The 26,540-nt window shown below is 68.2% G+C and overlaps 4 protein-coding genes across 6 annotated transcripts; 1 reads left to right on the top strand and 3 right to left on the bottom strand.

Moving 5' to 3' along the window:
• Positions 1–620: 620 nt before the first annotated feature.
• Positions 621–4,175, top strand: EDF1 (endothelial differentiation related factor 1). Its single transcript, XM_028094655.2, has 5 exons — positions 621–788; positions 2,304–2,355; positions 2,676–2,836; positions 3,145–3,238; positions 3,752–4,175. The coding sequence occupies exons 1-5, from the start codon at positions 711–713 to the stop codon at positions 3,811–3,813; spliced, it is 447 nt and encodes a 148-aa protein (XP_027950456.1). The 5' UTR covers positions 621–710; the 3' UTR covers positions 3,814–4,175.
• Positions 4,176–5,302: 1,127 nt separating this feature from the next.
• On the bottom strand, positions 5,303–13,277 carry MAMDC4 (MAM domain containing 4). Of its 2 annotated transcripts, XM_088018870.1 has the most exons (29): positions 13,232–13,277; positions 12,606–12,713; positions 12,361–12,534; positions 12,158–12,283; positions 11,837–11,967; positions 11,668–11,752; positions 11,382–11,507; positions 11,140–11,274; positions 10,977–11,065; positions 10,719–10,892; positions 10,301–10,385; positions 10,068–10,226; positions 9,853–9,981; positions 9,596–9,727; positions 9,378–9,499; positions 9,184–9,295; positions 8,918–9,034; positions 8,650–8,784; positions 8,407–8,543; positions 8,116–8,335; positions 7,901–8,038; positions 7,669–7,787; positions 7,494–7,584; positions 7,176–7,322; positions 6,912–7,046; positions 6,675–6,802; positions 6,491–6,599; positions 5,547–5,722; positions 5,303–5,406 (listed from the first exon to the last, which is right to left on the bottom strand). In XM_088018870.1, exons 1-29 carry the CDS (start codon positions 13,275–13,277, stop codon positions 5,365–5,367), a joined length of 3,627 nt encoding a protein of 1,208 aa, XP_087874996.1. In that variant the 3' UTR covers positions 5,303–5,364. The 2 variants fall into 2 exon arrangements, with proteins under 2 accessions (XP_087874996.1, XP_087874995.1); XM_088018869.1 differs by having other exon boundaries at positions 6,491–6,802; positions 7,494–7,787.
• Positions 13,278–14,572: 1,295 nt separating this feature from the next.
• PHPT1 (phosphohistidine phosphatase 1) lies at positions 14,573–16,337 on the bottom strand. Its single transcript, XM_028094573.2, has 3 exons — positions 15,786–16,337; positions 15,330–15,454; positions 14,573–14,790 (listed from the first exon to the last, which is right to left on the bottom strand). Exons 1-3 carry the CDS (start codon positions 15,943–15,945, stop codon positions 14,698–14,700), a joined length of 378 nt encoding a protein of 125 aa, XP_027950374.1. The 5' UTR covers positions 15,946–16,337; the 3' UTR covers positions 14,573–14,697.
• A 2,117-nt stretch (positions 16,338–18,454) lies between these two features.
• Positions 18,455–26,482, bottom strand: AJM1 (apical junction component 1 homolog). Of its 2 annotated transcripts, XM_028094559.2 has the most exons (4): positions 25,500–26,482; positions 25,035–25,267; positions 23,227–23,310; positions 18,455–23,151 (listed from the first exon to the last, which is right to left on the bottom strand). In XM_028094559.2, exon 4 carries the CDS (start codon positions 23,090–23,092, stop codon positions 20,165–20,167), a length of 2,928 nt encoding a protein of 975 aa, XP_027950360.1. In that variant the 5' UTR covers positions 23,093–23,151; positions 23,227–23,310; positions 25,035–25,267; positions 25,500–26,482; the 3' UTR covers positions 18,455–20,164. The 2 variants fall into 2 exon arrangements, with proteins under 2 accessions (XP_027950360.1, XP_027950361.1); XM_028094560.2 differs by lacking the exon at positions 25,500–26,482 and having other exon boundaries at positions 25,035–25,320.
• Between the last annotated feature and the right edge of the window lie 58 nt (positions 26,483–26,540).

Genomic DNA, 26,540 nt, shown 5'->3' with positions numbered 1-26,540 from the left:
GTGCTGAGGCCCCACCAAACCCGCATCCACCCTTGCCCCCAACATCTTTGCAGCACGTTGAGCACGACCGAAGAGAAACCGAACCTCGGATCGCGCGCGGGGGGGCAAAATAGAGCATGAAACAGAAACCGAGTCCCAGTCCTGAAAAGCTCCCCCGCGGCCGCTTCCGCACGGGACCGGGAAGGCGCCGCTCCGACCCGGCGCCGCACGCTGCGGGCCCGCCGCTCCCGCGGCCCGGTCCTCGGGGCGCGCCCCCCGCGTCCTCCCCCAGGCGCGCGGCCCCTCCGCCCACGCCCTCGCCCCTGCGCGGCCCCCCCCGCGCCCCCCTCCTCCTGGGGCCCCCGGTCGCCCTCCCCCCTGCTCGCGCCCCCTCTTCCCCCCTTGTCGCCCCCGCGTCCCCTCCCACGGCCCCTCCCCACCGCCCGTGCTCCGAGGGCCCCTGCTCCGCCGCGGCGCCCGGGCCGCGCACAGCCCTGCCGCCGCCCGCCCCACGTCGCGCGCCGCCCGGCGTTCGCTTGGACGAGCCGGGCGCGGATTGGCCCCGAGCCGCGGGAAGTGCCCGCCCCCCCGGGCCGCCGGCCAATGGGGAGGCGGGGGCGGGCCGGCGGCCGGCGCCGGAAGCGGCCGAGCGACGAGGGGACGTCGCGTCGCCGGGTCGCGAGCAGCTGCCGCGGAGCCGCCGGACGGACCGCCGGACCTGCCTGCCCGCCATGGCCGAGAGCGACTGGGACACGGTGACGGTGCTGCGCAAGAAGGGCCCCACGGCCGCCCAGGCCAAGTCCAAGCAGGTGCGGCGCCGTGCGGGCCTCGGGACTCGGGGCGGCCGGGCGGGCGGGGGACGCGGGGCGCGGACGCGGGCGGGGCCGGGGCTGGGGGGCCGGGGGTGCGAGCGGGAGCTGGGGGCGGGGCGGGGCCGGGGTCCGAGGTGGGGACCGGGGCTGGGTAGGCCAGGGGCCGGGGGACCAGCCAGGGGCCTGGGGGAGGGTGTAGCGCCAGGGATGGGAGACAGGAGACCAGAGCAAGGAAGATGGCCGGGCGGGGACAGTGTGCGACAGGGCTAGGGTGGGGGAGAGGGCGAAGGACCAGGGAGAAGGAGGGGCCGGGGCAGGGTGTGGGAGGACTGGTCGGGGTGCTGGGAGGACGGGGGGGAGGGGGGGAGTGGTGGGGGCGAGGACCGGCTGGCCGGGATGGGTCAGCGATCCAGGCCGGGCAGGGAGGCCCAGGGAAGGGCCCGGGTCGTAGGGGCTCCGAATGGGGACAGGGGGACTTGGTGGCCAGTGACAGCGGGGTTGGGGCAAGCAGGGGCCCAGGGCAGGTTGAGGGGGAGGACCTCAGAAGGGACTGGGGTGCAGGCAGTACGGGCACACCCAGGGTCTCCTCCGCTGGCGCCTGGCCGGTCTGAAGCCGGCTGTGGAGCGCCACTGAGGCCCGTTTGGGGTTTTAGGCAGTCCCTGTCCCTGCGCTGAGGTGGCACAGGTGGACTCTGCTTCTGGGTCACTGGAGTGTAGGTGACATGCCTTGAGAGGGACGGAAGGTTTGTAGCTTGGCTGATCTCTCCACAGTTCACACGTGAGTCCCATGTAAGTGTGGAGGGGCGGCTCAGTGACCACCCCGGCTGAGTTTCTACCCTCAGGAGGCCTCGGGCCTGCACCCGCCGGCCAGGTCTGGGCCAGGACTAGCTGCAGCCCCAGAGATAGGCATTCACTGAGCTGCTCGTTTGCAGGGTTAGAACCCACTTCGCTGTCCTTTTTTTCCCCAAGGAAACTTGACAGTCACAAGCTAGGAGTGACGTGAACACGTGTAGAAAGCACCTCTGAACGTAGCACCCGTAGCTCGGCCCCAGTCTCTTCTCTGAGGCGTTAGAATTGTCGAGAGATACATCTTACTAACATCTGGCAGATGGAGATCACAGGGTGTTGGTCTTGTCGGCGATGCTTGGGGGCGTGGGTTGTGGTTCTGTGCAATGCGCGGCCTTTGTGTTGTTTGTGCAGGAGTAGATCTGTCGTCAGCACAGGTTTCTCAGCAGCGGAGAAGCGGGCTGGGTTTTCCTTCGTAGCGCCTCGTGGACAGGTGCCTGGGTATCTGATGGCAGAGGGTTTGTGTGCTGAGCTTGGGTTGTAGACTTGGCCTCGCTTGTCAGTCTCGGACAAAGCTTCAGGGCACGAGCTCCGGGCCAGGCCGCCTGGGGGCTGCAGAGGCCCCGGATGTTCGCGGCGTCCTGACCCGCTGACAGCAGCCTGCACGGGTGTCTGCAGGCGTTGCCACATCTGATTTTAACCGAAAACTGTGTCCACGTTTTCCAGGCCATCTTGGCAGCTCAGAGACGAGGAGAGGATGTGGAGACTTCCAAGAAATGTAAGTAGTCGTGCTTCCTCGCAAAACGGCGGCGTGCTCTCGGGTTCTCCCTGCAGCAGGAGAGAGCACACCCACCGTGCCCCGGGGTGTGTCGGGACGGCTGTCTGCGGCGGCCACCCTGGGCGTAGTCAGGAGGGGATTGACCAGAAGACTTGGTGCCCCGTGCTCGTAAGCCCGCGGGGTTCCCTGTGTTTTGGGTGCCTGGCTTCCCAGGTCACCCTGGCACAGGGCGCCTGTTGGGCCTGGTTTCCATTCCGAAATGGCTTTCTTTTGGGTTTGTGGCAAACCCTGTGCTGCACTTTTGCCTCGTGCCGGTCCAGGGGCCGCTGGCCAGAACAAACAGCATTCGATCACCAAGAACACGGCCAAGTTGGACCGGGAGACTGAGGAGCTGCACCATGACCGGGTGACCCTGGAGGTGGGCAAGGTGATCCAGCAGGGCCGGCAGAGCAAGGGGCTGACTCAGAAGGACTTGGCAACGGTGAGCATGGCGGGTCCCTTCCTCCCTGGCTGTGGTCGGGCAGGCGGGAGGTCGGTGTTCAGAAGGCACTGCAGCCCAGCTTGGGGAGGCTTCTGTTTGCCCTTGGCCTTGGCGTTCTCTGGGGAAGCTGTATCAGGCCAGCTGTCACTTTCTCGTGCGTGTGACGTGGCTTCTGTCGTGCCTCTGAGGACTGCCCCCCATCAGGCCCTTGGCCCACGTGTTGTCCTGGAATGTGGTGACTCCCCTGGCTCTGGGCTAGTTTTGTGGTCTCCCCTTACTGAACTGCTGTGCACAAAATACGTCTCTAGAAAATCAACGAAAAGCCGCAAGTCATCGCAGACTACGAGAGTGGACGGGCCATTCCTAATAACCAGGTTCTGGGCAAAATCGAGAGAGCTATCGGTGAGTGTCCTGTAGCCTTTAACGGGTCTCTGCTGCTGCTGCCTGACCAGGTGCAGGGCAGCCACCAAGCCCAGGAAGGCCCCCGAGGTTGCAGAATTCTCCAGGCCCTTAAGAGGCTCCTGAGTGCATTGCCTGAGTGTTGTCCGCTCCCCCACCCTGGCTTTCACATTTCCTCTACCCGCCCCCCTCTTGTTGCTGGGCAGCGCCCTTTGAGCCCATGGACAGAGGGCTTGGTGGCCCTCCCCTGGTGTCAGTGAGGCACCCAGCACGTGGACCTCCTGAAGCGCTGGAGCCCGAGTTCTGGGAGGGGCTACCCTGGAAGGTTAGCAGGTGCCTTGACAGTGGGCTGAGCCCAGCCAGGACTGGTGGGGGGCAGTCTTCGGCCTCCCTGCTCTCCCCGCCGCTCCTTCCTGTGGAGGAAGGGGGCTGATGGGTGGGGGCGCCGTGGCACCGTGCTGCCTCTCGGTCCCGGAGTGGCCACTGTGGCGGTGAGTGGGCCAATGGCTCTTTCAGGCCTCAAGCTCCGGGGGAAGGATATCGGGAAGCCGATTGAGAAGGGGCCAAGGGCGAAATGAACACAAAGCCTCGAAATCAGTGCGTTCCGGCTGATCTCGTCTGGCTGGTTCCCCTTGACCACCAGCGCCAGCGTGGGTCTCTTCACGCGGCCGAGCGGAACGCGGGGCGTTAGCCCTGCCCAGGAACCCCCTCAACCCATACCTGCTGTCAAACAAACGAAACCTTGCAAAGTATTGCTTCTCCTGATTTTTTTTCCTTCCCATCTCCGGTGTCTGCCCAGTCTCAGGGTGGCTCCCCGGGGAGTTCTGAGTGGGACCACCTCATGCTGGCGGGGCTGTGGGGTGGGGCGGCCTGATCAGAAGAGAAGATGCCGTCTCCAGTCCGGCTTTTAGAGAAGCCAATAAACGATTGTTGTCCTTCCTGCTTGTGGAGAGTCATTGCTGTCCAGGGCGGCCTGCCACGCCCCCAGCGCGCTTCTCTGGCCCACGGAGTAGGGAAGACATGGTTTTCGTGACATGCCCCTGGGTGCCAGAGGGACCGTGAAGGTCACCTCTGCAGCGCTGCTTCCTTATTACGGGCCGCTGGGACAGTTCACGGGCATGGGCCTCTGGGCTCCAGACCCTTGTGCTCCCCTGGCTTGGAGTCTCCAGTGGGCCGGGATGGCAAGGCAGGGCAGCCTTCCTGCAGGCGGGAGGGGAGCGCCTGGCTGTGTGGGTGTGGATGTCACCCGCCCCCTCCCCAGGACAGCATGCCCAGGGGGACCCTCCCCGGGTTAAAAGGATTCTGTTCCGTTTTATTAGGCAGGGAGGACAATTCAGAGACGGGGCTTGCCTTCATCCTCAGAGCCCGGGAGGGCAGTGGCCTGCTCAGCAGCATCACGAGGGTCCGAGTGACCTCTGCTTTGAGACACGTCATTCTGGGGGCCACTTGGATTTTACCGTGGGATGGTGGACACGGGAGCCCTTACGACACAGGATATTTACCATGGGACAGCGGACACGGGACCTTTATTTAGAACCGTAGACACAGCAGGGCATCCCCCCTCAGACCAGCTCTACACCACCTTACACCTGGTTAAGTGTTTGCTACTCGGTCTGTCACCTGTACCTGTCCTAAGTCAGATGCGGAATCACCCAGCAAGGCAGAGGCTGGACAGGGCTTGGGTCAGGGTCCCACAGGGTGGGCTGGGCCACCTGAGTGCTGGGGTGCCCGCCGGGCCTGGGGCAGGGGCTTATCAGGGTCCCACTGTGTCTGTCTCTGGTGTCTCTAGCCCTTGGTCCTGCCTGGTGTGACCTGCCTGTTACCTGTCACCTGAGTCACTGAGACATGTGGGAGGTACCCCAAGCACATCCTTTCAGCTGGGGATCTCCAAGAGCCCACCTTCCTGCTGACAGCAGGATGCACAGACCTCAGCTAGTAAGTGGGGGTGCCCTCACAGTCCAGGGCATTTATTGGTGGTGAGGACCATCCCCAGGTACGTGGCTGACAGTCTCTGTGCCGGCTGACGGCTCGGGGGCTCAGTGCGTCCTGGGGGCGGGGCAGGTGTTACTCCCCGGGCTGGGGGCCCGGCGGGGTGGGGGATGCTCGCGTGGGGAGCCAGTCTGGGTCATCTACTGGTGGCCGGAGAGCGAAGCCGGCAGGGTGACGCAATCCTAGGTGGGAAGAGGGCACTTCTGAGAGGTGGGTGACGGAGGCAGCCACACATGCCGACAGCCCCGGTGGGGCAGGGCAGGCCAGGAGGGGGTTCTCCGCGGTCTCCCCTGCCCGCCTGGCCTCACCCAGGGGCTCCTACCGCATTGAAGACAATGTTGTCGAAGCCCGGGGCCGTGGCCGCCGTCTCGCCCCGGGACGGGCAGCCCTTCTTCTGCAACCAGTGCCGTCCCCCGAGTCCAAGCAGCACCAGGAGGACGAGGGCCAGGAGGGCGCTGCCGACCACGGTTGGCACCGACGTGGCCAGTGCCGTTTCCCCTGTGGGCAGTGGGGCATGTGAGCCCCAGGACTCGAGCCCTGCCTGTCAGCCCTACCCCGATGGCCAAGGACACGGGATGGCCCGTCCTTGAGGCCCCAGGAGGCTGAAGGCTGGGGACCTGGCAGGCAGCTGCTCTGTGCAGACCTGGGGCGGTCACAGCCCCAAACTAGACCCGCCCCTTTGTCATGGAGATACAGCAGGCTGGCAGTGGTCTCTGGCCTGACCGGGCACCTCCTCCAGGGTCAGCCCCCCCACACCCAGTCCCCCCAGGAGTGACAGCACGCAGTGCAGCGGCCAGAACGGGGATGCAGACCCGGCTTAGCTCCCGAGGGACCAAGGACGAGGGGTGGCCCGGCCCAGAAGGGGAGGAGACGGGGTGCCTGGGGGGCTCCGTCGGTTAAGTGATTCTTGATTTCAGCTCAGGTCCTGATCTCGGAGTCATGGGATCAAGCCTGGCATCAGGCTCCTCACTCAGCGGGGAGTCAGCTTGAAAGATTCTCTCCCTTTGCCCCTCCCCCCCACTCACCCGCGCTTGCACGGGCTTGTTCTCTCAGTAAATAAATAAATTTAAAAAAAAAAAAAGAAGAAGAAGAAGAAGGGGAAGGGACAGTGGGGTAGGGAGGGGATGGTGCAGGGCCCGGCCTGGGTGACTCTCCTGGCCTCTCGGGCCAGAAGCAGGGCCACTGGCAGCCAGGTGGCCCGCGAGCTGCTGAGCCTGATGGAGGCCCAGATCCCGAGCAGGGCTGGCTGCCCTGGGCAGGGCTCACCCTGGCTGAATGGGGGCGGCTGGCAGTGCTGCCCGGCCAGATACTCCACGTCGTCCAGGGCAATGGGCCCCAGGGCTGGCTGGCCGCTTAGAGTGGCTTCAAACACGACCTGGCGAGGAGGGAGAAGGGGTTGCGTGGGCTGGAGGAGGCCTCGGATCCCCAGCTCTGGGCCGCTGGGCCTCACCTGGAATTCCTCAGCACTGGCCACCTGCACCCGGCCTTCCAGCCACTGGTGCCGCAGGGGCCCGCCCGTGCTCCACACGGTCAGCTGGCCCCGCTCGCTGTTGAGGAGCACCCTCAGCTCACCCTTGTCTGCAAGCAGGGGGCCAGGGCGGGTCAGTGCCCCAAGCCCGTGGGGCAGGGCTGCCCCCGGCCCTGGCTCCTCCCACCACCCAGGCGCTGGCGGCCCGGCCCCACTCACAGAAGTGCTCTGGAAAGCCCATGTGGTACCAGAAGCGGAGGCAGGAGGCCTCGGTGGGGGGCAGAGGCTGGCTACGCAGCCAGGCTGCCCGGCCCCCTGGGCCCAGCACACCCGTTTCAAAGAGAACGAAGTGGCCTGAAAATGACAGAGGGCAGGGCTCCAGACTAAGTGGATGGAGTTGGCCCCCTCGACCTGTGAGCTTTGAGTGCGACAGGAGCCTGGGTGGGCTGGGCTGGTGGGGCCCCCTCCCCAGCTCAGACCCACCTGCTTCTGTGCCCAGAGTGTGGTCCGCAGGGGGCTGGGGGTAGCGAGAAGGTGTGGCCCCACTGCTCCAGTCCCAGCTATACCCTCCCAGGCCGGGCCAGGGCAGGTGGCTCCAGCCGCACAGGCCGGCCTCAAAGTCACAGGAAGCTGCAAGAAACCTGGGCAGGTGAGCAGGGCTGCCCCCACTCCCCCTCTCTATGCCAGGGCCATCTCCGCTGCTGGGGCCGGGGCCTGGGCCAGGCATCTTGGGGTTGGCATGGAGCTGGTACCGGCCATGAGTCATAGCAGGTGCCGGGCCCAGGCCGGGGGGCTCCCCACCTGGCTGGGGGCAGGGCCCATCCTGGAGCAGCAGGTCGTCCAGCGCGACATAGGAGTGCTCCACGCCGGCGGCCACCACCTCAAACACCACCTGGGCAGACACAGGGCAGGGTTGCCTCCCGCACGGTCTGGACAGCCCTCGAAGGTGAGAAGGCCATCTGCCCCACACACTCACCCGCCAGGCCCTCTCGGCCTGCACATCCACACTTCCCAGGCGCCAGGCAAACCCTCCGTGGGCGCGGACGCTGAGCACCTGATGCCTCTCGGCCTCCTCCACATGGACCTGCAGGGTGCCTGCCACACCACGTGGCCAGCCTCGGTCAGCAGCAGCGGAGGAGGAATGGCCACTCGGGGGAATCCCAGGCAGCCCGCGCACGGGGACCTGTGGAGACCCTGCAGCCCCTCACCTGGGTTTCTGAGGCTCAGGTGGTACCAGAAGGTCAGGCAGGCAGGCTGGGCCAGAGGCGGGTGCTCCTCTGAGGTCAAGGAGGCCACGTGGCCACGGGGCAGGGCCTGTGGGCTCGTGTCCACCACCATGTAGTGCCCTGGGAGGTGCCAATGTCAGCCTGCTCTGCCTCCCCCTGCCTCCCCCTGCCTCCCCCGCCTCACCCCTGCCGCGTACCCTGAGCCGTCTCTGTGGTGTGGTCAGTGCGGGGGCCCCAGGAGGCGTGGCCCGTGGCATTGGCCTGGCGTGTCCAGAGGCCTTGGCCCCCGCTGGAGAAGCCACAGGCCGAGTCCTCGAAGGAGCACCGCCTGGGGGCCCAGCAGGGCCCGGGCCGCACGGCCACGTCGTCCAGTGCCATGGTGCCGTGGTAGCCGTCACGGAGGCCCTCGAACACCAGCTGGGGGCAGGGGGCGTCAGTGGCTGGGGGCCTGGCCGGCTCCCCCCTCCGCCCCCAGTGTGGGGCCTCACCTGGTACTTGGCGCCAGAGCCTGACTGGTGGTGCAGGGCGGCCCAGGCCTCGAGCCAGCGGTTGCCATGGGTGCCGGTCCGTGACCACAGGACAGTTTCTGGCTCCCCTTCCCGCCTCACTGCCAAGCGCAGTGTTCCTAGACGCAGGGGAGGGTAGGAGGGGACCAGAGCCCCACTCCTGGTGGCTTCCCACCCCCCTCCTTGGGGGCTCTGGAGCCCCTGCCCAGCACCAGGGTCACTCACCGATCTGGGGCCCGTGGAGGTGGTACCAGAAGGAGAGACACTCCTGAGGGGCTGCTGGGGCCTGGGGCTGGGTGAGCAGGTGGGCACCAGGGCCCCGGGCTGGGGGGTCCGTGGGGTCCAGGAGCAAGAAGTAGCCTGCCGTGGGGACACAGGGCTGAGCTGCAGAGATGCCAGCGTCCGGGAGGGGCTTGGCCCGGGGTGGGTGCGCTCCCCTCCACCCGCCCCGAGTCTGAGAGCTGCTCCCCGGGCTTGGGTACCCCCACGCTACCTTGGCCCGTGGTGTGGTCGTACCCGGGGCCACGGCTCTGGATCCGGCGCCAGTGGGCATCTGTGAGGTGGCCGCTGTGCCAGCCGCAAGTGTCCCGCTCAAAGTTACAGGAGACCTCTGAGGGTGGGGCGGTGGGGGGTCAGCGCACCCCCGCACCGCCGGCCCCTCTGAGTCCTGAGAGGGTGGAGACTGGTCCTCTGGGGCAGGGGCTTCCAGGGGTCCCTCTAGGTGGTCTGGGTGGGAGGCCCCTGGGTAGGGACTGGGACCTGAGTCCTTCTCAGTGGCGGTCACGGGGCTGCAATCCTTCAAGGCCACATCATCCACTCCAGCGCCCTGCTGGCCAGGGCCGTCCAAGTCCAGCAGGCCAACAAACTCCAGCTTCATAAGGAGCACAAGGGAGGGGGCTATTCAGTCAGGGCTGGCTCGGTGAAGCCCCTGCCCCCCAGGCTGCACTCCTCACCCGGAAAGGCCGGCGGCGCGCCCCGAGAAGGACTGTGTCCACCTTCCAGCCCCTGCTGCTGCTCGGGGCCTGCCACACCAGCTCACGGCTGCTGCCGTCCACCACGACCAGGGCCAGGAAGCCTGGCCCAGGGGGTCACGGTGGGTCCACCTGGCCCGCCCCACCGCCACCCTCCCGCGGGGCGCATCGGGGAGCTCTTGTCAGCCTCAGGGCGGTACCTTGGGGGTAACTGTGGAAATAGTAAGCCATGTGGAGCTCACAGCGGGGGCCCGAGGGGCCCAGGGGGGGAGTGAGGACCCGGGCCTCTGCTGCCAGCTGTCCCCAGGCCCTCTGCAAGGACAGGAAGTGCCCTGAGGAAGAGCAAGTCCTCTGAGAGCCAGGTCCCGCCAGAGACCCCCACGCAGACACACGCCCTGGTGCGAAGAGGCGGGGCGCAGAGCCCTCTGCGGGCACGGCGCGCAGGCACGGGCCTCACCAGCAGCAGCCCCGCCGGCATCCGAGCCAGGGTCCCCGCTCTCTTGGGCGCGGAGACGCCCCCACTGCAGCCGCCCCACACTGGCATCTTCCCAGCCCCCGGCCGCGGGGGGCTCGAAGTCCGTGCTGCCTGGAACGGTAGCCAGTGCTGAGGGGCAGCGGGGAGAGGGCCGCTGAAGAGGGCCCCACCTCCCCCCGGCTCCAGCTGCCCCTCACCACATTCCTGCTCATCCTCGCCCCCCTGGCACTGTTGCTGGAAGTCACAGAGCTGCTCCGGGGGGACACACAGGTCCCCACAGGAAAGATGTCCTGGCTCGCAGAAGTCCTGGGGCCGGGGGGCGGGGGCCCAGAGCCCAGCAGGCGGGCTGGGCCCCTCTGTGGGGGCAGAATAGGGGTCAGGTGGGCAGGGGTGGCGCTTCCCTGGGGGGGGGAGGGCTCGGCAGGCCCACCTGGGACTGGCTGGCAGTGGTCCGACAGGATGAGGTCATCCAGGCTCACGACGCCGCCCGGGCCCGTGTGCCCAGTGAGCAGGATCTGAGGGCGCAGGGGGCTCAGGGCGTGCCCCAGCACCCTTCTATCCTCCCCGGCTCGGCTCCCTCCAGCCTCCCTCTCCCCGCCTCGTGCTTTCCATGTCACTGGACACCCTCTCTGGCCACCGTCCCCCACACGGCCCTGCAAGAGGGGCTGTGAAAGTGACCGCTCCTTCCCTGGGGCGTCCTCCCGGAGCTCACCAACAAACAAAACGGCTTCCTGCTGAGGCGGCCTGGAGCGACCAGGGCCAGGCCCCCCCCCCCCCCCCGCCAGCTCCCCTGCCCCCTCCAGACCTCCCAGGCGCCCCGCCCCGGCCACTGTTCTCTCCAGCCTCACCCGGAAGGGGTGCTCGCTCTGGATGTCAACCCGGTCTCGGACCCAGGCGGCCCCCAGCTCCCCATGGCGCCTGCGCAGCAGGACGGGGCCCTGGGGGGAGCCCAGGCTCTGGGTCTGCAGGAACAGCTGGAGGTAACCGTCCTCGGACCCATGCAGGTAGTGATAGAAGATTAGCTGGGAAGAAGCCGAGGAAGGTCAGGGAGACCCGCAAGCCCGGGCCCCCGGGACAGGCCACCCTGTGTCCCCCACCCGCCTCACCGAGCAGTTGTGGGCGCCTGAGGCTTGGAACTCAGGGCTGGAGAGCACGGCGGGGGCACTGGGCTCGGCCACGGAGACCAGGAAGAAGCCTGGGGAGAGACAGGTGTGGGCCGGGCTGGCGGGGCTGTGGTGGGTGCGGACCAGCGTCCCCGGCGGGCCTCACCGTGCGCGCTGTTCCGGCTGTGGTCGCGGCGAGGCCAGGCTGCGGGCCTGGCGCCGGCACTGTGGTTCCGGGCCCAGCCCTCCGAGGGGTTCCACGGGCCCAGGCCTGTCTCAAAGTCTGTGGCCGTGTGGTGGCCTGGGGGGGCGGGGAGTGCTCAGGCCGCCAGCAGGGCCTCTCCGCCCACCCCGCGCCCCACGCCGCACCACGCTCTCTGGACGGTCCCCGGCAGCCCCCCAGCTCACGGCAGGCCGGCGCGCCCTCGTCGGAACCGTCACCACAGTTGTCTTCCCCGTCACAGAGCTGGTGGGGCTCCACACAGGCCGTGTTCTGGCAACGGTGCTGCCCCGGGGGGCAGTGTGCCTGGGGAGCTGAGACGGGGGAAGGGCAGCCCATCACGGTGACCCCAGACCTCGGGGCCGGGGCAGCTGGGGGAGAGGCTCGAGACCATCTGAGTTGGGAGTGACCAGGTGAGGGGCTCCCGCTAACCGCCCCCCACCCCGGTGTGGGTCCACGGCAGGGGGGCCTTACTGGGCAGCCCACAGCCCCTGAAGACCACGTCGTCCAAGGCCACGGTGCCCCTGTGGGTGGCGTTTCGAGTGGCAGAGAAGGTCACCTGAAAAGAGTGGGGTCCTTAGGACTTAAGTCCGGGCTCAGACCCTCCCTGCTGCCCCCAGCACCCAGACCACCCCCAGCTCACCCGGAAGTCGTCCTGGATACGGCCAGTGGTCACCACCAGCTCCTGCCAGCCTGGGCCCCAGGGCCCGGAGCTCTGCCACAGGGTCAAGGTCTCGGCCCTGTGTGTCAGCTCTAGCCGCAGCTCAGCCACATCTGAAATGGGGTGGGGGGGGTCCCGGGGTGGCTCGGGCGCCAGGGCTTCCCTCAGCCTGCTGGCTGTGCCCTGCCCCAGGACGCTTGTCCCTCCTACGGGGTGCCCTCTCAGGCTCTGCAGCAGCTCTCCTTCCTTTCGGGTCTCTCCCCTCAGACATGCCACCCCGGCAGCAGGGTCCTGGGCACCCACCTCCAGACGCTGCATGGTACCAGAGCCTCAGCTCACAGGTGGGGGCTGCGTCGTGCAGGACGGGGGAGCGCACGGCTGCGGTGGAGGCCTCTTTCCCACGGTGGGTGCCAACAGCCATGTACCAGCCTGGCCCAGCAGAGAGGTCAGGACATGGGGCCGGAAGTAGAGGGGAGGGGGCGTCACGGAGACCCGCCTGGCCTCACCAAGGTCCGTGCCAAGAGTGTGGTCTGAGCGCGGCCCCAGAGCCTCCATTGCGGCTCCCGCCCGGTCTCGAAGCCAGCTGTAGCCTGAGGTGCTGATGTCCTGCCAGCCGCAGGAGTCCTTCTCGAAGTCGCAGGCAAAGGGGGCGCCCAGGGCGGGCGAGGCTCCGTGGTAACCTGGAGAGCAGGAGGTCAGCGGCCGCCTGCAGAGGGTGGGCCTGCCCGCCCCCTGCCCAGCCCCAGCTTACCACACTGGGTCTCCTCGGAGCAGCCTGGACAGTCACACACGAAGTTGCATGTGGCCTCGCGGGGGACCCTGCAGTTGTTGGGGATCCAGGCCCAGCCTAGGGGCCCAGCTGCTAGCAGAGAGACAGCCAGGTGGCTGGAGGCAGGGGTGACCTCCCACTCCCAGGCAACCCACAACGTTGTTCTCCTGCTTTGGGGCCTGGGGCCAAGAGGTCATGTGGGAAGGGGGCTGGGTCCTGCCACCCGGGGCTCCCAGGCGGGGCCGGGCAGAGTACACCTGGCCTGGGAGAGGGTGGCTACATGGGGGATGGCGGGGGATATGTGAGCATGGGACCAAGGGCCCCCACCATGGGACAGCCCCCGAGGAGGGGAGCCTGAGCCCAACAAGGAACTGGAGGGGCTGCCAGGAGGGTGCCCCTGCCCCCTCCTCAGGCTCCATTTGGTCTAAGAGCGGTGGACTAGGGTCTTGCCTTGGGACCTGTGGACTTTGGGGGCCAGAGGAAGCAGAATTCTTGTCCCTTTCCGAATGGCTTGTCTTGCCCACCCCCCCACCCCCGCAAGTTCACCCAGGGCCTAGCACCTGTGCCCGCGGCTGACCTTGCTTTGGCAGCCAGATCCGACAACTCACCCAGGAGCAGGACCAAGGCAGGCAGGAGGTGGCCGGGGAGAGGCATGGCCGGACCAGGGGGAATGGATGGTGTGCGTGCTGGGCGGCCTGTGGCTATTTTGCCCGGTTATCTGCCTGTGGCCCCACAGGCTGACTCTGCTCCAACTGGAGAGTGGGGCCTTGGCCCCTTCTGTACCTGCTGCCCGTCTGCAGGCCCCACCCTGTGCTGATGAGGATGAACATCCGGCTGTAAAAGTGTCCAGGAGAGGGGCCCCTGGCCCAGGTCGGCTCCCACCTGCCCGGCTCCTTCAGACCAAAGGTCGGGCCGCAGTCATCATGCCCACCACTGCCCAGCCCTGCCTGGAGGCCCGGTGGGGGAGGCGCTGCAGTGACCCCGTCAGGCTGTGAGGTCTCCCAGAGCTTGGAGCAGTAGCTCTACATGTGCACACCCGGCCCCCCGGCCCCCTGCCCCAAGCAACCAGGGGCTTCATCCTTCTCCGGAACTCAGTCCGTGGCTTCCAGTGGCTTATTCAAGTATAAATGACAGTCACTTATCCAACAACCATTCCGGGCAGTGTGGCTGGGGGCTGCCAGGCACACACCCTAGGGTCTGGCTGCCACTGACCACGGTGGGACCTCTGGAGCTTGCCTTACCGGACCTGTCTCATCGGTGACATGTGGTCACAATAGCGCCTGCCTAAAGTGGCGACCGTGAGGCTCCCGCGAGCTCACAGAAGGCACGCACCACGAGATGGCACCCATGCTCATCACCCAGGACAGCCGCTCGGCAGTGCCTGGTTCTCCCCTCTCCCATACTACATCCACCTGCCACAGCTGGTCCCCCCACCGCCCTGCACTGGGAGGAGGGGAGGGGGTCCTGGGAAGGGGGCTCCCAGCTCCAAGTCTGAAGCCTCAGCCATTTACTTTGAGCAGGAGCCTGTGGCTGCGGGGCAGGTGCCGTGGGACCTGGTCTTGGAAGGGGTCCTGGGTCACATCACGTGTGACCTCCAATGGCGGATCACACGGGGACACTGATATCAGCTGGCCCCGAGGGACCTGGTGCTGCTTCCTTGCACAAGAGCTCAAAGAGCCTCCTCCCAGATGTCCTTGGACATAGGAGCCAGATGGAGGAGCAATCAGGCCATAAATGGGGGCAGCAGCGCAGGGGCCCCCTTATCGGACCACAAACGGCTGACGGTGCATTGCCACTCCCTGGGGCCCCCAGAGGTGGAGCCGGGTGGGGGCCAGCCAGCAGGGGCCCTGCTATTTCCAGGGCCACCTCCGGCTCTCCGCCACCCACCCCCTCTAGTCAGGGGTCCCCAGGGGTGACCGGGAAACAGAAAAATCAAGACACACAGCATCTGGGGAACAGCAGGGGTGATAACATTTTTAATTCCTGTGGGTGAGGTACAGCGGGGCACTTGGGCCAGGCTGGCGTCGGTCTCCAACGCCTGGCCAGAGGGTACAGCTGGCCCCTTGGGCAGGCCTCAGTAGCCGTCATCGGCCCAGGTGACCTCGTAGTCAGGGTACATGGCTTTGATCTTCTCAGTGGAGACGGAGTGTTGGGCACGACCATAACCCTGAAGAGAGAAGCCAATCTTACAGCCCCATTCTGGCTCTGGGCGTCCATCAGCAGCAAAACCCAGGAGCCGGCTTGGGGAGGGGTCGCCGAGTGGAGCCACGCATGGCCATCCCCCCCTGACTGCCCCAGGGAGCTCCCCTGAGGAAAGGTGGCTGCCAAGGTGAGCAGTCCTCGAGGGTGGGCCCTGGGCTAGAGGGCTATTCCAGGTGCCAAGAGAGACGGGGTGGCCACTGTGGCTTGGAGAAGGCAGAGGGACAGGCTTCTGAGCTTCACCCCCAAACTGACTGCCTCCGAGAGCTGGAGGGCAGTGATGGCCCAACCAGGCCTGGTGTAGGAACAGGACATGGCCCCCTGTGGCTGGGGGACAGGCAGGGGCCTCCCTCCCAACCCACGTGGGAAATGGGCAAGCCACTGGAGGGAGGGGTCTGCAGCTGAGACAGGCCAGAGAACCCCCAGCACTGCAGGCCTCCTGGGGGCAGGGCAGCGAGCGCTCGTGAGAGCTGGTCTCTTAACCCCCGACCTGGGCTGTGGGCTCACCATGGAGTAGCCATACACGTGGATCTTCTTGTCCAGGCTCTGGTGGGAGATGCGCCCGCCTCCCAGGCACTCACAACTATAGCCCTTCTTCTGCATCTCGCCCGATACCTTGTCATAGATGTCAGCTGGGACAGGGAAGGTAGCTCAGCGCCGGCCATGGCCCTCGGAGGCCCAGGGCATCTGAAGCTCCAGCTCCGAGCGGCTCCTTCCCCAGGAGAGGAGCCCCTCCAGGCTGGGACGCCATGAAAGGGAGGAAGGCGTGCACCCGGGCAAGAGCGCTGAGACTAGGAGATTGCGGTTGGGCCACGGCCGCCCCTTGCTCTCCAGGACCCTGACTCCCTGAGCCAGGCCGGAATCAGACCTGGTACAGGATCGTCTCTCGCCACGCCCACGAGCCCGCCCCGCCCCTTAGCCGACTGGCCCCGCCCCGAAAACGCCCTCCGGCTCCACCCTCACCATGGTACTCGGCCCACTTGTAGCCGCGCACGATCTCCTTGCTCTCTGCGGCCGGGGCCTCGGACGGCGGCGCCGAATGAACCCGAATCAGCACGTACTTGAAGACGCCGTCGGAATCGATGTCCACATCGGCGATCTGGGCGAGGTCCGCCGCCGCCATATTCCCTACAGCCCGCCCGCCCCTGCAGACCGCGCCCTTCCCCCGGCGATCCGGGGTTGAGTCAACCGTGCGAGAGGCGGGCTCTAGGAGTCCGTGACCAATCGCGCGGGGGCATGCTGCTGGAGCGCAGAGCCTCAGCCGATCGTGCCGCCACGCTGCGGCACAGACCGACCAATGGCCATCTAGCTCCTTGCAACGCCGAGGCCGGGCCGGTCGCCCTTGAAGGGGAACCGGGAACCGGGAACCGGGAGTGGGTGGTGATTAAATCCAGCCAACGGAGCAGTTCCTTTTTAGCGGGGTCCGGGAGGCGGAGTGGGCAGCGGGGACGGTGGCGGGCTCCTTTAGGGGGGGTTTGGCGGCCCGTGAGGGCCCAAGGGACAGGCACCGGTCCCGATCTCTCCTCGTCCCCTCACCCCCACGTCCCAAGGCCTCCTCCCCGTCCCCCACCGCGTCCCGAGTCCTCACTCAGCGTCCTCCCACCGCGTCCCAAGGCCTCCTCCCCGTCCCCCACCGCGTCCCAAGGCCCTCAATCCCCCAACGCGTCCCCCACAGTGTCCCAAGTTCTCCTCCCCATCCCCCACCATGTCCCAAAGCCTCTTCCCCACCCCCCACCGCGTCCCGAGGCCCTCCTCCGTGTCCTTCCACCGCGTCCCGAGGCCCTTCTCCCCCACCGCGTCCCGAGACCCTCCTCCGTGTCCTTCCACCGCGTCCCGAGGCCCTCCTCCCCGTCCCCCAGTGTCCCGAGGCCCTCCTCCGTGTCCTTCCACCGCGTCCCGAGGCCCTCCTCCGTGTCCTTCCACCGCGTCCCGAGGCCCTCCTCCCCGTCCCCCACCGCGTCCCAAGGCCCTTCTCCCCCACCGCGTCCCAAGGCCTCCTCCCCGTCCCCCAGTGTCCCGAGGCCCTCCTCCGTGTCCTTCCACCGCGTCCCGAGGCCCTCCTCCCCGTCCCCCACCGCGTCCCGAGGCCCTCCTCCGTGTCCTTCCACCGCGTCCCGAGGCCCTTCTCCCCCACCGCGTCCCGAGGCCCTCCTCCGTGTCCTTCCACCGCGTCCCGAGGCCCTCCTCCCCGTCCCCCAGTGTCCCGAGGCCCTCCTCCCCGTCCCCCACCGCGTCCCAAGGCCCTTCTCCCCCACCGCGTTCCAAGGCCTCCTCCCCGTCCCCCAGTGTCCCGAGGCCCTCCTCCGTGTCCTTCCACCGCGTCCCGAGGCCCTCCTCCCCGTCCCCCAGTGTCCCGAGGCCCTCCTCCGTGTCCTTCCACCGCGTCCCGAGGCCCTCCTCCCCGTCCCCCACCGCGTCCCGAGGCCCTTCTCCCCCACCGCGTCCCAAGGCCTCCTCCCCGTCCCCCAGTGTCCCGAGGCCCTCCTCCGTGTCCTTCCACCGCGTCCCGAGGCCCTCCTCCCCGTCCCCCACCGCGTCCCGAGGCCCTCCTCCGTGTCCTTCCACCGCGTCCCGAGGCCCTTCTCCCCCACCGCGTCCCGAGGCCCTCCTCCGTGTCCTTCCACCGCGTCCCGAGGCCCTCCTCCCCGTCCCCCAGTGTCCCGAGGCCCTCCTCCGTGTCCTTCCACCGCGTCCCGAGGCCCTTCTCCCCCACCGCGTCCCGAGACCCTCCTCCGTGTCCTTCCACCGCGTCCCGAAGCCCTCCTCCCCGTCCCCCAGTGTCCCGAGGCCCTCCTCCGTGTCCTTCCACCGCGTCCCGAGGCCCTCCTCCCCGTCCCCCAGTGTCCCGAGGCCCTCCTCCGTGTCCTTCCACCGCGTCCCGAGGCCCTCCTCCCCGTCCCCCACCGCGTCCCGAGGCCCTCCTCCGTGTCCTTCCACCGCGTCCCGAGGCCCTCCTCCCCGTCCCCCACCGCGTCCCAAGGCCCTTCTCCCTCACCGCGTCCCAAGGCCTCTTCCCCGTCCCCCAGTGTCCCAAGGCCCTCTTCCCCGTCCCCCACCGCGTCCCAAGGCCCTCTTCCCCGTCCCCCACCGCGTCCCAAGGCCTCCTCCCCGTCCCCCACCGCGTCCCAAGGCCCTCTTCCCCGTCCCCCACCGCGTCCCAAGGCCTCCTCCCCGTCCCCCACCGCGTCCCAAGGCCCTCTTCCCCGTCCCCCACCGCGTCCCAAGGCCTCCTCCCCGTCCCCCAGTGTCCCAAGGCCCTCTTCCCCGTCCCCCACCGCGTCCCAAGGCCCTCTTCCCCGTCCCCCACCGCGTCCCAAGGCCCTCTTCCCCGTCCCCCACCGCGTCCCAAGGCCCTCTTCCCCGTCCCCCACCGCGTCCCAAGGCCCTCTTCCCCGTCCCCCACCGCGTCCCAAGGCCTCCTCCCCGTCCCCCAGTGTCCCAAGGCCCTCTTCCCCGTCCCCCACCGCGTCCCAAGGCCCTCTTCCCCGTCCCCCACCGCGTCCCAAGGCCCTCTTCCTTTCCCTCCCTCACCCGCCCAGCCGGGCCCAGCCGGTCCGAGGTCCTCCGTCGAAGTCCCACCCACAACTCCCCCACCCCCAAAGAGGAAGCAATGTCTACATTTGAGTTCTGTTTTACTTGGTTGGAAAGCGTTCGCCCCCTGGAAATAATCCTGGTCCAGGGTAATTCCTGGCCAGCCAGCCCTCAGGCGTTGGGCGGAAAGCTGAGGCCCCCCCCCGGGGGGGGGGCAGGGGACGGGGCGGCCGGACTTGGGAAGCCGCGAAGGAAGGCGGGTGGGGTGAGCGGGGCGCGTGGCAGGTGCAAACGCGCTAGGCCAAGGCGGGCGCGCAGGCGTTGGGGGGATGGGCGGGAGTGCACGGGGCTGGGGCGAGAGCCGCGAATAGAGGTGTGGAGGATGTCCTGTCCTGGCCGCGATGGGGAGTGCTGGCAGCTCCAGGAGGGCACTTGCGAGGCCCGGCCTAGTTCCCTCTCAGGGTCACTCGCTCTTAGCGAGCGAGGGCCGTGGACCGATGAATGTGCGCTCCCGGGACCGGAGCCTGGCCGCCAGCCTCCTGTCTCCAGCGCACAGCATGGGGCCAGGCCAGAGCAAGCACGCGAGGCCATCCGTGTAGTCATACCCCCACCCCTCCAGGAGAGCCCGCCCTGGTCAACTAGCTCGCTCCGGCACCCGCTCCCAGCTGGGAACGTCCAATCTTTTTTGTCCCCCACTACGTTAGCGGGTAGGAGTCCCTTCTGGACCGCCTCTACGTTCCCTCCCGTTCCTCCACCCCATGCATCTTCCCTCTTCCCACTACCCCGGCACCCACCTAGGGGCCTCCCGTCGGTGTTGGGCACACAGCCTGACTCACGCCCTGCCCGGACTCAGCTCTGGGCTGGATCCTGCCAGCGCGTCCACACCCACGCCCTCTTTTCCCCTCCCAGGTACCCCCTCCTCTGTCTGGGTGTCTTGAGCCACGGTTGAAGACCCCCGAGTACCCCTCCATTGCTGCTTCCCCCAAACCCTCCTGCAGGGCCCATGTCAGGGCGGCCGGAGGACGGAGAGCGCCGCCAATGTGCGGGCTCGGGGTCCAGCTGTGCTTTCTAGCCGGGGCTTGAGCCAGCGGAAACGGGCCGTGCAGGGCCCCCACCAGCCTTGTCTGCTCGGGACACGAACACACCGGGACTAGTCAGTGTCCTTCAGAGAGGACCGGCCTCGGAGCAGGACGCACCCCAAACCACAGGAAAGGGGTGGGGGCATGTTAAAGGGACGGGACTAGGCTTTGGTCAAGCGGGCTCCTGGAGCGGGGCAAACCAGGGTTGGGGAGGTTCCAGGGAGGCCTTGTGGACGTCAGGAAATGGGCTGACCGGATCTTTGCGGTGGGGTCTGCAGTAGTGACCCGTCCTCTTGAAGGCAGGGCCGGGCGGTCCTCAGGCCCACCCCGCCTCCCAGCGGGGAGCACCAAGGGGCCCGAGGACCGGCCTCCGGGGAGGCCCCAGGGCTAGCTGGGGGGAGGGAGAGGGGGAGGGAAAGGCGGGGACTGCTGACTCCAAAGGGCAGGGTCTGGGCGGAGCTCGTGGCGAACCGGTGGAAGACTGGGGGGAGCACGGCCGGGCCTGAGGGGCTGGGCGGGGCTCCCGGTGGGCTGGGCGGGGTCTGAGTAGGCAGGCAGAGCTCGGGGGCAGGCCCTAGGTGGACGGCGCGGGCCCTGAGAGGGCTGTGTGGGCTCGGAGTGGGCTTTGGATGGACTGGGCGCAGCTCGGGGGTGGGCCCTACGTGGACTGGGCGGGGTCGGAGTGGGCGGGCCCTGAGCGGGCTGGGCGGAGCCCAGGCGCCACCCGGCGGCTCACATGATGTCGTCCAGCAGGTTGGCGCTGGCCACCCAGTCCAGCGCGCGTGGCTCGGAGGCAGCCATGATCATGCACATGAAAGGGCGGCCCGTGCGCCGGTCCGTGGGGTAGATGGTGGTGGGCGTGAAACGCCTGTTGGCCTCGACGAACTCGCAGAGTTGTTCGTAGACGCGCGGGTACTCGTGGCGCAGGAAGACGCCGCGCAGCCGCAGCTCACGCTGGATGTGGATGAAGGCCACCTCGCGCGCGCGCCGGCCTGCTTCGCCCTCTTGGTCCAGGCCCGCCGTGCCGGGCGGCGGAGTCAGGATCAGCGTCTCCATGTCGGGCTCGCGACCCCGAGCCGGGGGCGGACGCGCCGGGCTGCCGGCCGCCAGCGCCACCTTGGCGAACTTGCGTACCGTGGGCCCAGGACTGCGCGGCGCGGGCGCAGGCCGGGCGGAGGCGCCGGGGGGCGCGGCGCCGGGGCCCACGGCCACCGACACACTGAGCAAGAAGCACTCGGCCGGCTCGTAGAGGCGCCCGGCGGCCGCCAGCTCGCGCGCATAGCTGCCCAGGGGCGCCGCGTGCGTGGCCAGCTCGCGCAGAGACAGGTAGGTGGGCGACAGCAGCAAGCCCTCGAGGCCGAAGCGCAGGAAGTTGTCTGCAGAGCCCGGACTCGGGAAGCCCAGGAAGAGCACGCCGCGACCGCGCGACAAGAAGCCGACACGTGCGATGCGCGAGAAGGCGCGGTGCACCGGGCCGCTGTCCCGGCAGAACTGCAGCACGTGGCGGCACACGCTGCCCACGCGGCCGTACACGCAGCGCGCCTTGTGCGCGTCCCAGTCTTCGCGGCGGCACAGGCGCGAGCAGTAGTAGGTGTAGCAGCTGTGGCAGGACTTGAAGTAGAGGCAGGCATTGAACATGGTCTCGGTGCGCCGGCAGCGCGCGTTGGAGCATGTCATCAGGTCGTCCTCGTCGGCGCTGGGCTCCGGGGACCCGTCGGTCGCCTGCCCCGGGCCCGCGGGCTCTTCGGTGCTGCCGGCCGACGCAGGTGGCGAGCGCGGCGCCGGCGCGGGTGCCCCGGGGCCCGCGGGCCGAGAGTCCAGCAGGCGACGCAGCTGGCGGCCCAGGCCATCGGCCACGGGCTCCGGGGCTTGGCCGGCCGGGGGCCGAGAGTCGATGACCAGGTCGGTGATGAGTTCGTCCAGTTGCTCGAGGCTGCGCTGGCGGCCACCAGTGGGGCCTTCGGGGGCGGCGGGCGGAGACCGCCGGGGTCGCCCCCCTGGCAGCTCCCAGCCCCTGGCAGTCGGGCGCTCTGCGGCGCGCAGGTCGTTGTCGGTGATGGTGATCTCAGGTGTGACATACCAGTTGCGGCCCAGGCCCTCGCCCCCGCGGCCCTTCTCTGACAGTGACGTCTCTGACAGAGACAGCGCCGCATAGCGTCTAGGTGAGGTGGACAGGTTCACCACGACGGGTGGACGCCGGCCTTCGGGGGATGCCCCCCGCGGCTCCCGTGCCTCGCGCCCCAGCAGGTTCTCGTAGCTGCGACCGCGGCCCAGGGGGTCCTCCCGGCGCGGCCCAGGCGCCAGGATGTTGTCCCAGGAGCGAGAGTAGTGGCGGCTGTCAGTGGCCAGCCGGGGCGGGCTGGTGCCGGTGCCCGCGTGCCAAGAGGCGAGCAATGGGCCAGGGTCCGGAGGAGGCACCACCTGCAAGGTGCGGTAAGGCCGCAGGCCCCAGTCACCCCAAGCGGGGCTGCCGCGTGGGTGTGGGTAAGTCCGAGCCAGGGCATCGCGATCGCGGTACCGCCCGAAGTCCTCGGTGTAAAAGGGGCGGAGAGGGGGATGAGCCCGGGGTTCCTCGGGAGCATAGCGCGGGCCGCAGGGTGGTCCGTAGGCTCGAGCGGCCTCCACATAGTAGGAACGGGAGGGAGGTTCCTGGACTGGGAAGGTGCGCACTTCCCCCGCATAGTAGCCGCTGCTGCGCCTTGGACTGGGTACAGGGGGCTCCTCGGACGGGAAGGGCCTGGCATAGTAGCTGTCGAAGGGCGGCCCAGGGCTGGCCGGAAAGCCGCCAGGGTGGCCCTCGGGTTCCTCTGTGTAGAAGAATTGGGTGGGGCCTGGCGGCGTGGTGAAGGGCAGATTTCGGCGCTCTGTATAGTCCCGGGGCCCAGGCAGCGGACCATCACAGTACAGCGCCCGGGGGTCCGCACAGTACGTGTCACTGGGGGTGGGGGTGCGCGACAGCGCCATGTGGCGAGGCCCGGGCACTGTGAGGCCGTGGAAGTGGGGGGCGGCGCGTGCCCAGGGCGTGGTCTCCGCGGGCCCGCAGGACCGTGAGCTCCGGGCGGTGTGCTGCAACACCGCGTCGTCGGGCTTGATGTCCAGGCGGCAGCGGACGTGGGGTGCAGGCCCGGCGGGTGGCTCGGGGGGCGCGCAGCGGCCGGCGGTGGCGCAGAGGGGCGCGATGCGGCCAGGGCCGCCCCGTTGCGGCTGTAGCTTGATGGGGTGCAGCTCATTGGCGAGCGCGCGCAGCGCGGGGTACGCAGGCTCCCGGTGCGGCGATGCCTCGGCCCGCGCTGGCCGCTGGGCTTCCCGGCCGCGGCGCGGCAGCACTGGCGGCGAGGCGGGCGCGGGCGCCAGGCCCGGGGGCGCGCGGGGCGCACTCTTGGAGCGGGCGCGGCGCCGGGGCTCGCCGTCGCGGGGCCGGGCGCGCGGCGCGGCAGGCTCCGGGGGCGGCGGCTCTGTGCGGGCCTCCATGGCCGCCCCGTCCAGCGCCTCCAGGAAGTCGAAGCTGCGGCAGTGACGCTTGTTGAAAGGCGCGGGTGCAGCAGGCGGGGCCACGGAGCGCTCACATGGCGGGCGCCGCGACGCGGGCCCGGGGGCCGCCACCTTGATGTCCTGGTACACGGTCGACACCAACAGGTCCGGCGGGTCCGTGCGGGTCATCTTAAAAGAGGTCCCCAGGCTGGCGGTTGCAGTTTACTCTGCCTTGGGGGGCTTTTGCCCTGGTGGGAGATGCGGGTCAGGGTGTCCCCTCTGCAACCCAGGCCTGGCGGCACCCCTGCGCTCACCTGACTTACCTGGGACGCCGTGGACGTAGCAGTCCTGGCTGCGGGCCTTGGCTGAGGCCACAGGCGCTTGCTCCATGCCGGCGTCAGAAGCACCTGCAGGAGGAACCCAGGTGTCCAGCCACTCAGGTCCTGCCCCTTGTCCCAGGCCATCCTTTCAGGGCCACTTTCTGCTGGGATGGAGCCAGTCAGCCAGAAAGGCCATGCTATTGCTGTGGTTTCCGAGCTCTTACCCCCTGGGCCCATATCCCTGGATGGCCCCTCTGCCCCCAATAGTGACCACTGGACAGGTTTGGGTAGAACCCCTTTCCTGGGGCAGGAGCCATGGGGGGTGGGTGGTCCCAGCTGCAATGACTGAATGCTCATGGGAAGCCTTATTTACAGATTTCTTTATAGGTGTTGGCTTCACAAAACCCGTTGGTGACTGAAGCCCCCTCCTAGTGCCCAGTGCAGAGCAAGCCCTCCGATGGTGCTGTCTGAGGGGGAGTCCAGGGGCCCCAGCCTTAGCCAGCTCTGCACAAAGTCACTGAGCCTCCCTACCCACCTGCTGACCAGGTGGGGCATGGAGTCCCTCCCGCAGCACTGCAGTGGCAGCTGCACTGGGAACGGTCCCCTGAACCAAACTCCAGTTGGGAGCCCCCAGTGGGCACTGACATAGCTCCATCAGGTCCAGGCAGGGCCCCTGGACCGACAGACTGACCTGCCCAACTCTTAGTGTGGCCCAGGCCAGAATAATGCCCCACAAAGAGCATCCCTGGGCCCTAAAACCCCTGTTCCTTTGCAGAAACCTTCTCTGATCCCCAATATCTTGGGGTGGTTGAAACCCACCAAGCTTGTTGGGGTTGTCATGACAAGGACCGGAGAGCCATTCCCCAGCTTTGCAGCCTGTGCACTGCAGCTGGGAAACCAGGCACCCACCTCAGGACCACGTGGGGGCGTGAGCCACGAGCTCATGGCTGCCCCTCTTCCCCTGAGCAGCGCACCAGGCCAGGCCGCAAGCAGGGGAGGCAGGATGGTAGGCGGGTAAAGCCCCCCCTTGTTCACTGCTTCTCAGGAGAGGGCCCTCTCCACAACAGCTCAGGAAGGCTCCATGGCAACCTGAGGTTCCTCTGCCCCCGCAGTGGGGGCTGGGCTGGGGTCCACCCTGTGCATTGGGCTAATGTTCGGACTGGGGCCACCGGCCCCTCTGGTGCACAGGGTCTCTGGACAGGTTGAATCGGGTCTCCGGCGATGCTGACGGCCCCCTCCTCACACAAACTGGGAAGCATGCCCCAGGCTGAGCGAGGGCGACCCCGGGGGCTGGGCCCTCACCTGGCAGGATCTCTGGTCAGGTCGACCCTCTGTGTCCCAGGGTGCCAGGGGCTTTCTGCCCGCAGGGCTGCTCTTCTGGGTCAGGGCCATGACGCCTGGGTGCCTGTCCCATCCCAGCCCTGCGCCCACCCCCGTTCCGTTCCTGTTCACAGGACTGTCCCCTTCTCACCCTCTTTCCAACCTAAGCTCAAAGCCAGGCCGGGATTGGGGGTCCGATGACAGGGCATGAGGCTCCGCCCCAGGGAAGTGACAGCCCGGCTTTGCCTCTGCAGCGATAAGGAGCTGGACTGGGTGGCGCCCCTCCCCAAGGCCATGGGGATGGCCGGCCTTGCAGGGGTCCGAGGCCTATCGAGCCCCTCCCGCGGCCCTCCCCGCCGCAGAGCCCTGCCCCCGCCCTGAGCGCCCAGAGTCGGGACCCGCTGATGTGGCTCCGGGCTGGGCCCCCATCCTGGCGGGTGTCCCCCCGCCCCGTGATAGGGCCCGTGGGGCAGCGGCCCGCGACCCCTTACCTGGGCGCTGCTTCCCCACCGTGCGCGCCCGGTGGGCTGCGCAGGCCTGCGCCCGCTCCGCCTTCCCCTCTTGGCGCTCGGCGGCGTCCCCGGCAGCGGCAGAAGCTTCGAGGCAGCGGCGCGGAGGCCGCCGGCCGCTCAGTGCTGCCTCCGGTGGCGGCCGGCTGGGCTGCACTTAAAGGGGCCGTGCGGTGGGCCTGGGACCCGTGTGGCCCACCAGCTGTGTGTTGGCGCTGAGCGCCAGGTGACAAGTTCTCCCTCATTTCCAAGGCGCAGGCCTAGGGTCCAACCGGAGGGCCCACACCCAGGGAGCACCCCGCCGGTCCCGCTAGTCCCCACCTCCAGCCGTACGCCCCACCCACCCCCCCCCAAGGGCAGCTGGTGGCTTGGTGGTGGCCTTGGGGCAGGGCCCTGGAGGAGCCCCAAGCTCTGGCTGGGGCTGCTGACAGCTCCCGGAATTCTCACCTCCGCTGAGCCCTTGCAGGAGCAGATGGGCTGCTCCCAGCCCCGCTGGCCTCTGCTCTGCCGGGCCGGAGGTGCCAAATTCTGCAGGTACCTGGGGCCAGATGGGCACGGCTGAGTGAGGCCTGCGGCCTCCTGTTCCCAGGATGCTCAGACTCTCCTGGGCTCCCTGGGGGTCAGGGTCTAGATGAGTGGAGGGCTGTCGCTGCCCTGGGCTGGTCTGCACGTGGTCCACTTACAAACCACACAGTGACACCCATCCCCTAGGCCTCTCAGCCCCTCCCAAACAAGATGCTGAGCCAGGGCACAGTCTGACTTGGCAGAGGGTTGAGTCACGGATGCCCTTGGCTCCAAAGGGCAGGACCTGTCCTGTCGTGGGTCCATTAGATCCAGGGCCCTGGGCAAGTTCATTTCGTGTCAGCCTGATTCCCCATGTTTAGTGGGCTCCACACGGGCAGTAGGTCTCGTAGGCTGTGGGCTAAAGCAAGTCCCTAAGGTGTCAGCTTGGTGCCTGGCCTCCAGCCCAGTGCCATGGTTTCGTCTAGGCACAGGAATTGGGGAAGGGGGAGGCCTTCTGGACCGAGAGGGGAGGCCTGGCTACCACCCCCACCCTCCCACCGTGTGCCTGGTTCTCATGGCAACTGTGGGGTGGTGGGTGGGGGCTGGGCGCTGCTGGCAGCCGGAGGGGGCGGGGTCTGCAGGGAGATGCTGGTCTGAAGGCCGACCAGGAAGGTGGCTGGGACAGACCAGCAGAGCAGACCCGCACTTGCCGCAGAAGGGCTGGGGGCCCGCAGGTGTTCCTGGGCACAGATGCCTAGCCCTGGCAGGACATTGTGCGGGACAAGGGCTAGGTCGCCCAACCTGCCCAGGGCCGGACAGACGTGGGGCGGGGCCTGCCGGGAAGGCCTCCGCAGACCACCTCCCTGGGCTACGTGGGGCTGCAAGGCCTCCTATCCAGGGGCAGCTGCCTCTCTGGGAAAGAGGCAGGGAGCTCAGAACCTTCAGACCCACCCACTGTGACCTGGGACAGATGGGGCTGGGGCG

The sequence above is a fragment of the Eumetopias jubatus genome, unplaced genomic scaffold (assembly GCF_037043125.1).
Source record: "Eumetopias jubatus isolate StellerSeaLion01/CBP00866 unplaced genomic scaffold, mEumJub1_p1.0 scaffold_15, whole genome shotgun sequence".
Taxonomy (NCBI): Eukaryota; Metazoa; Chordata; class Mammalia; order Carnivora; family Otariidae; genus Eumetopias; species Eumetopias jubatus.
The sequence above is the reverse complement of the archived record's forward strand: the minus strand, read 5'-3'. Positions and strand labels throughout refer to the sequence as shown.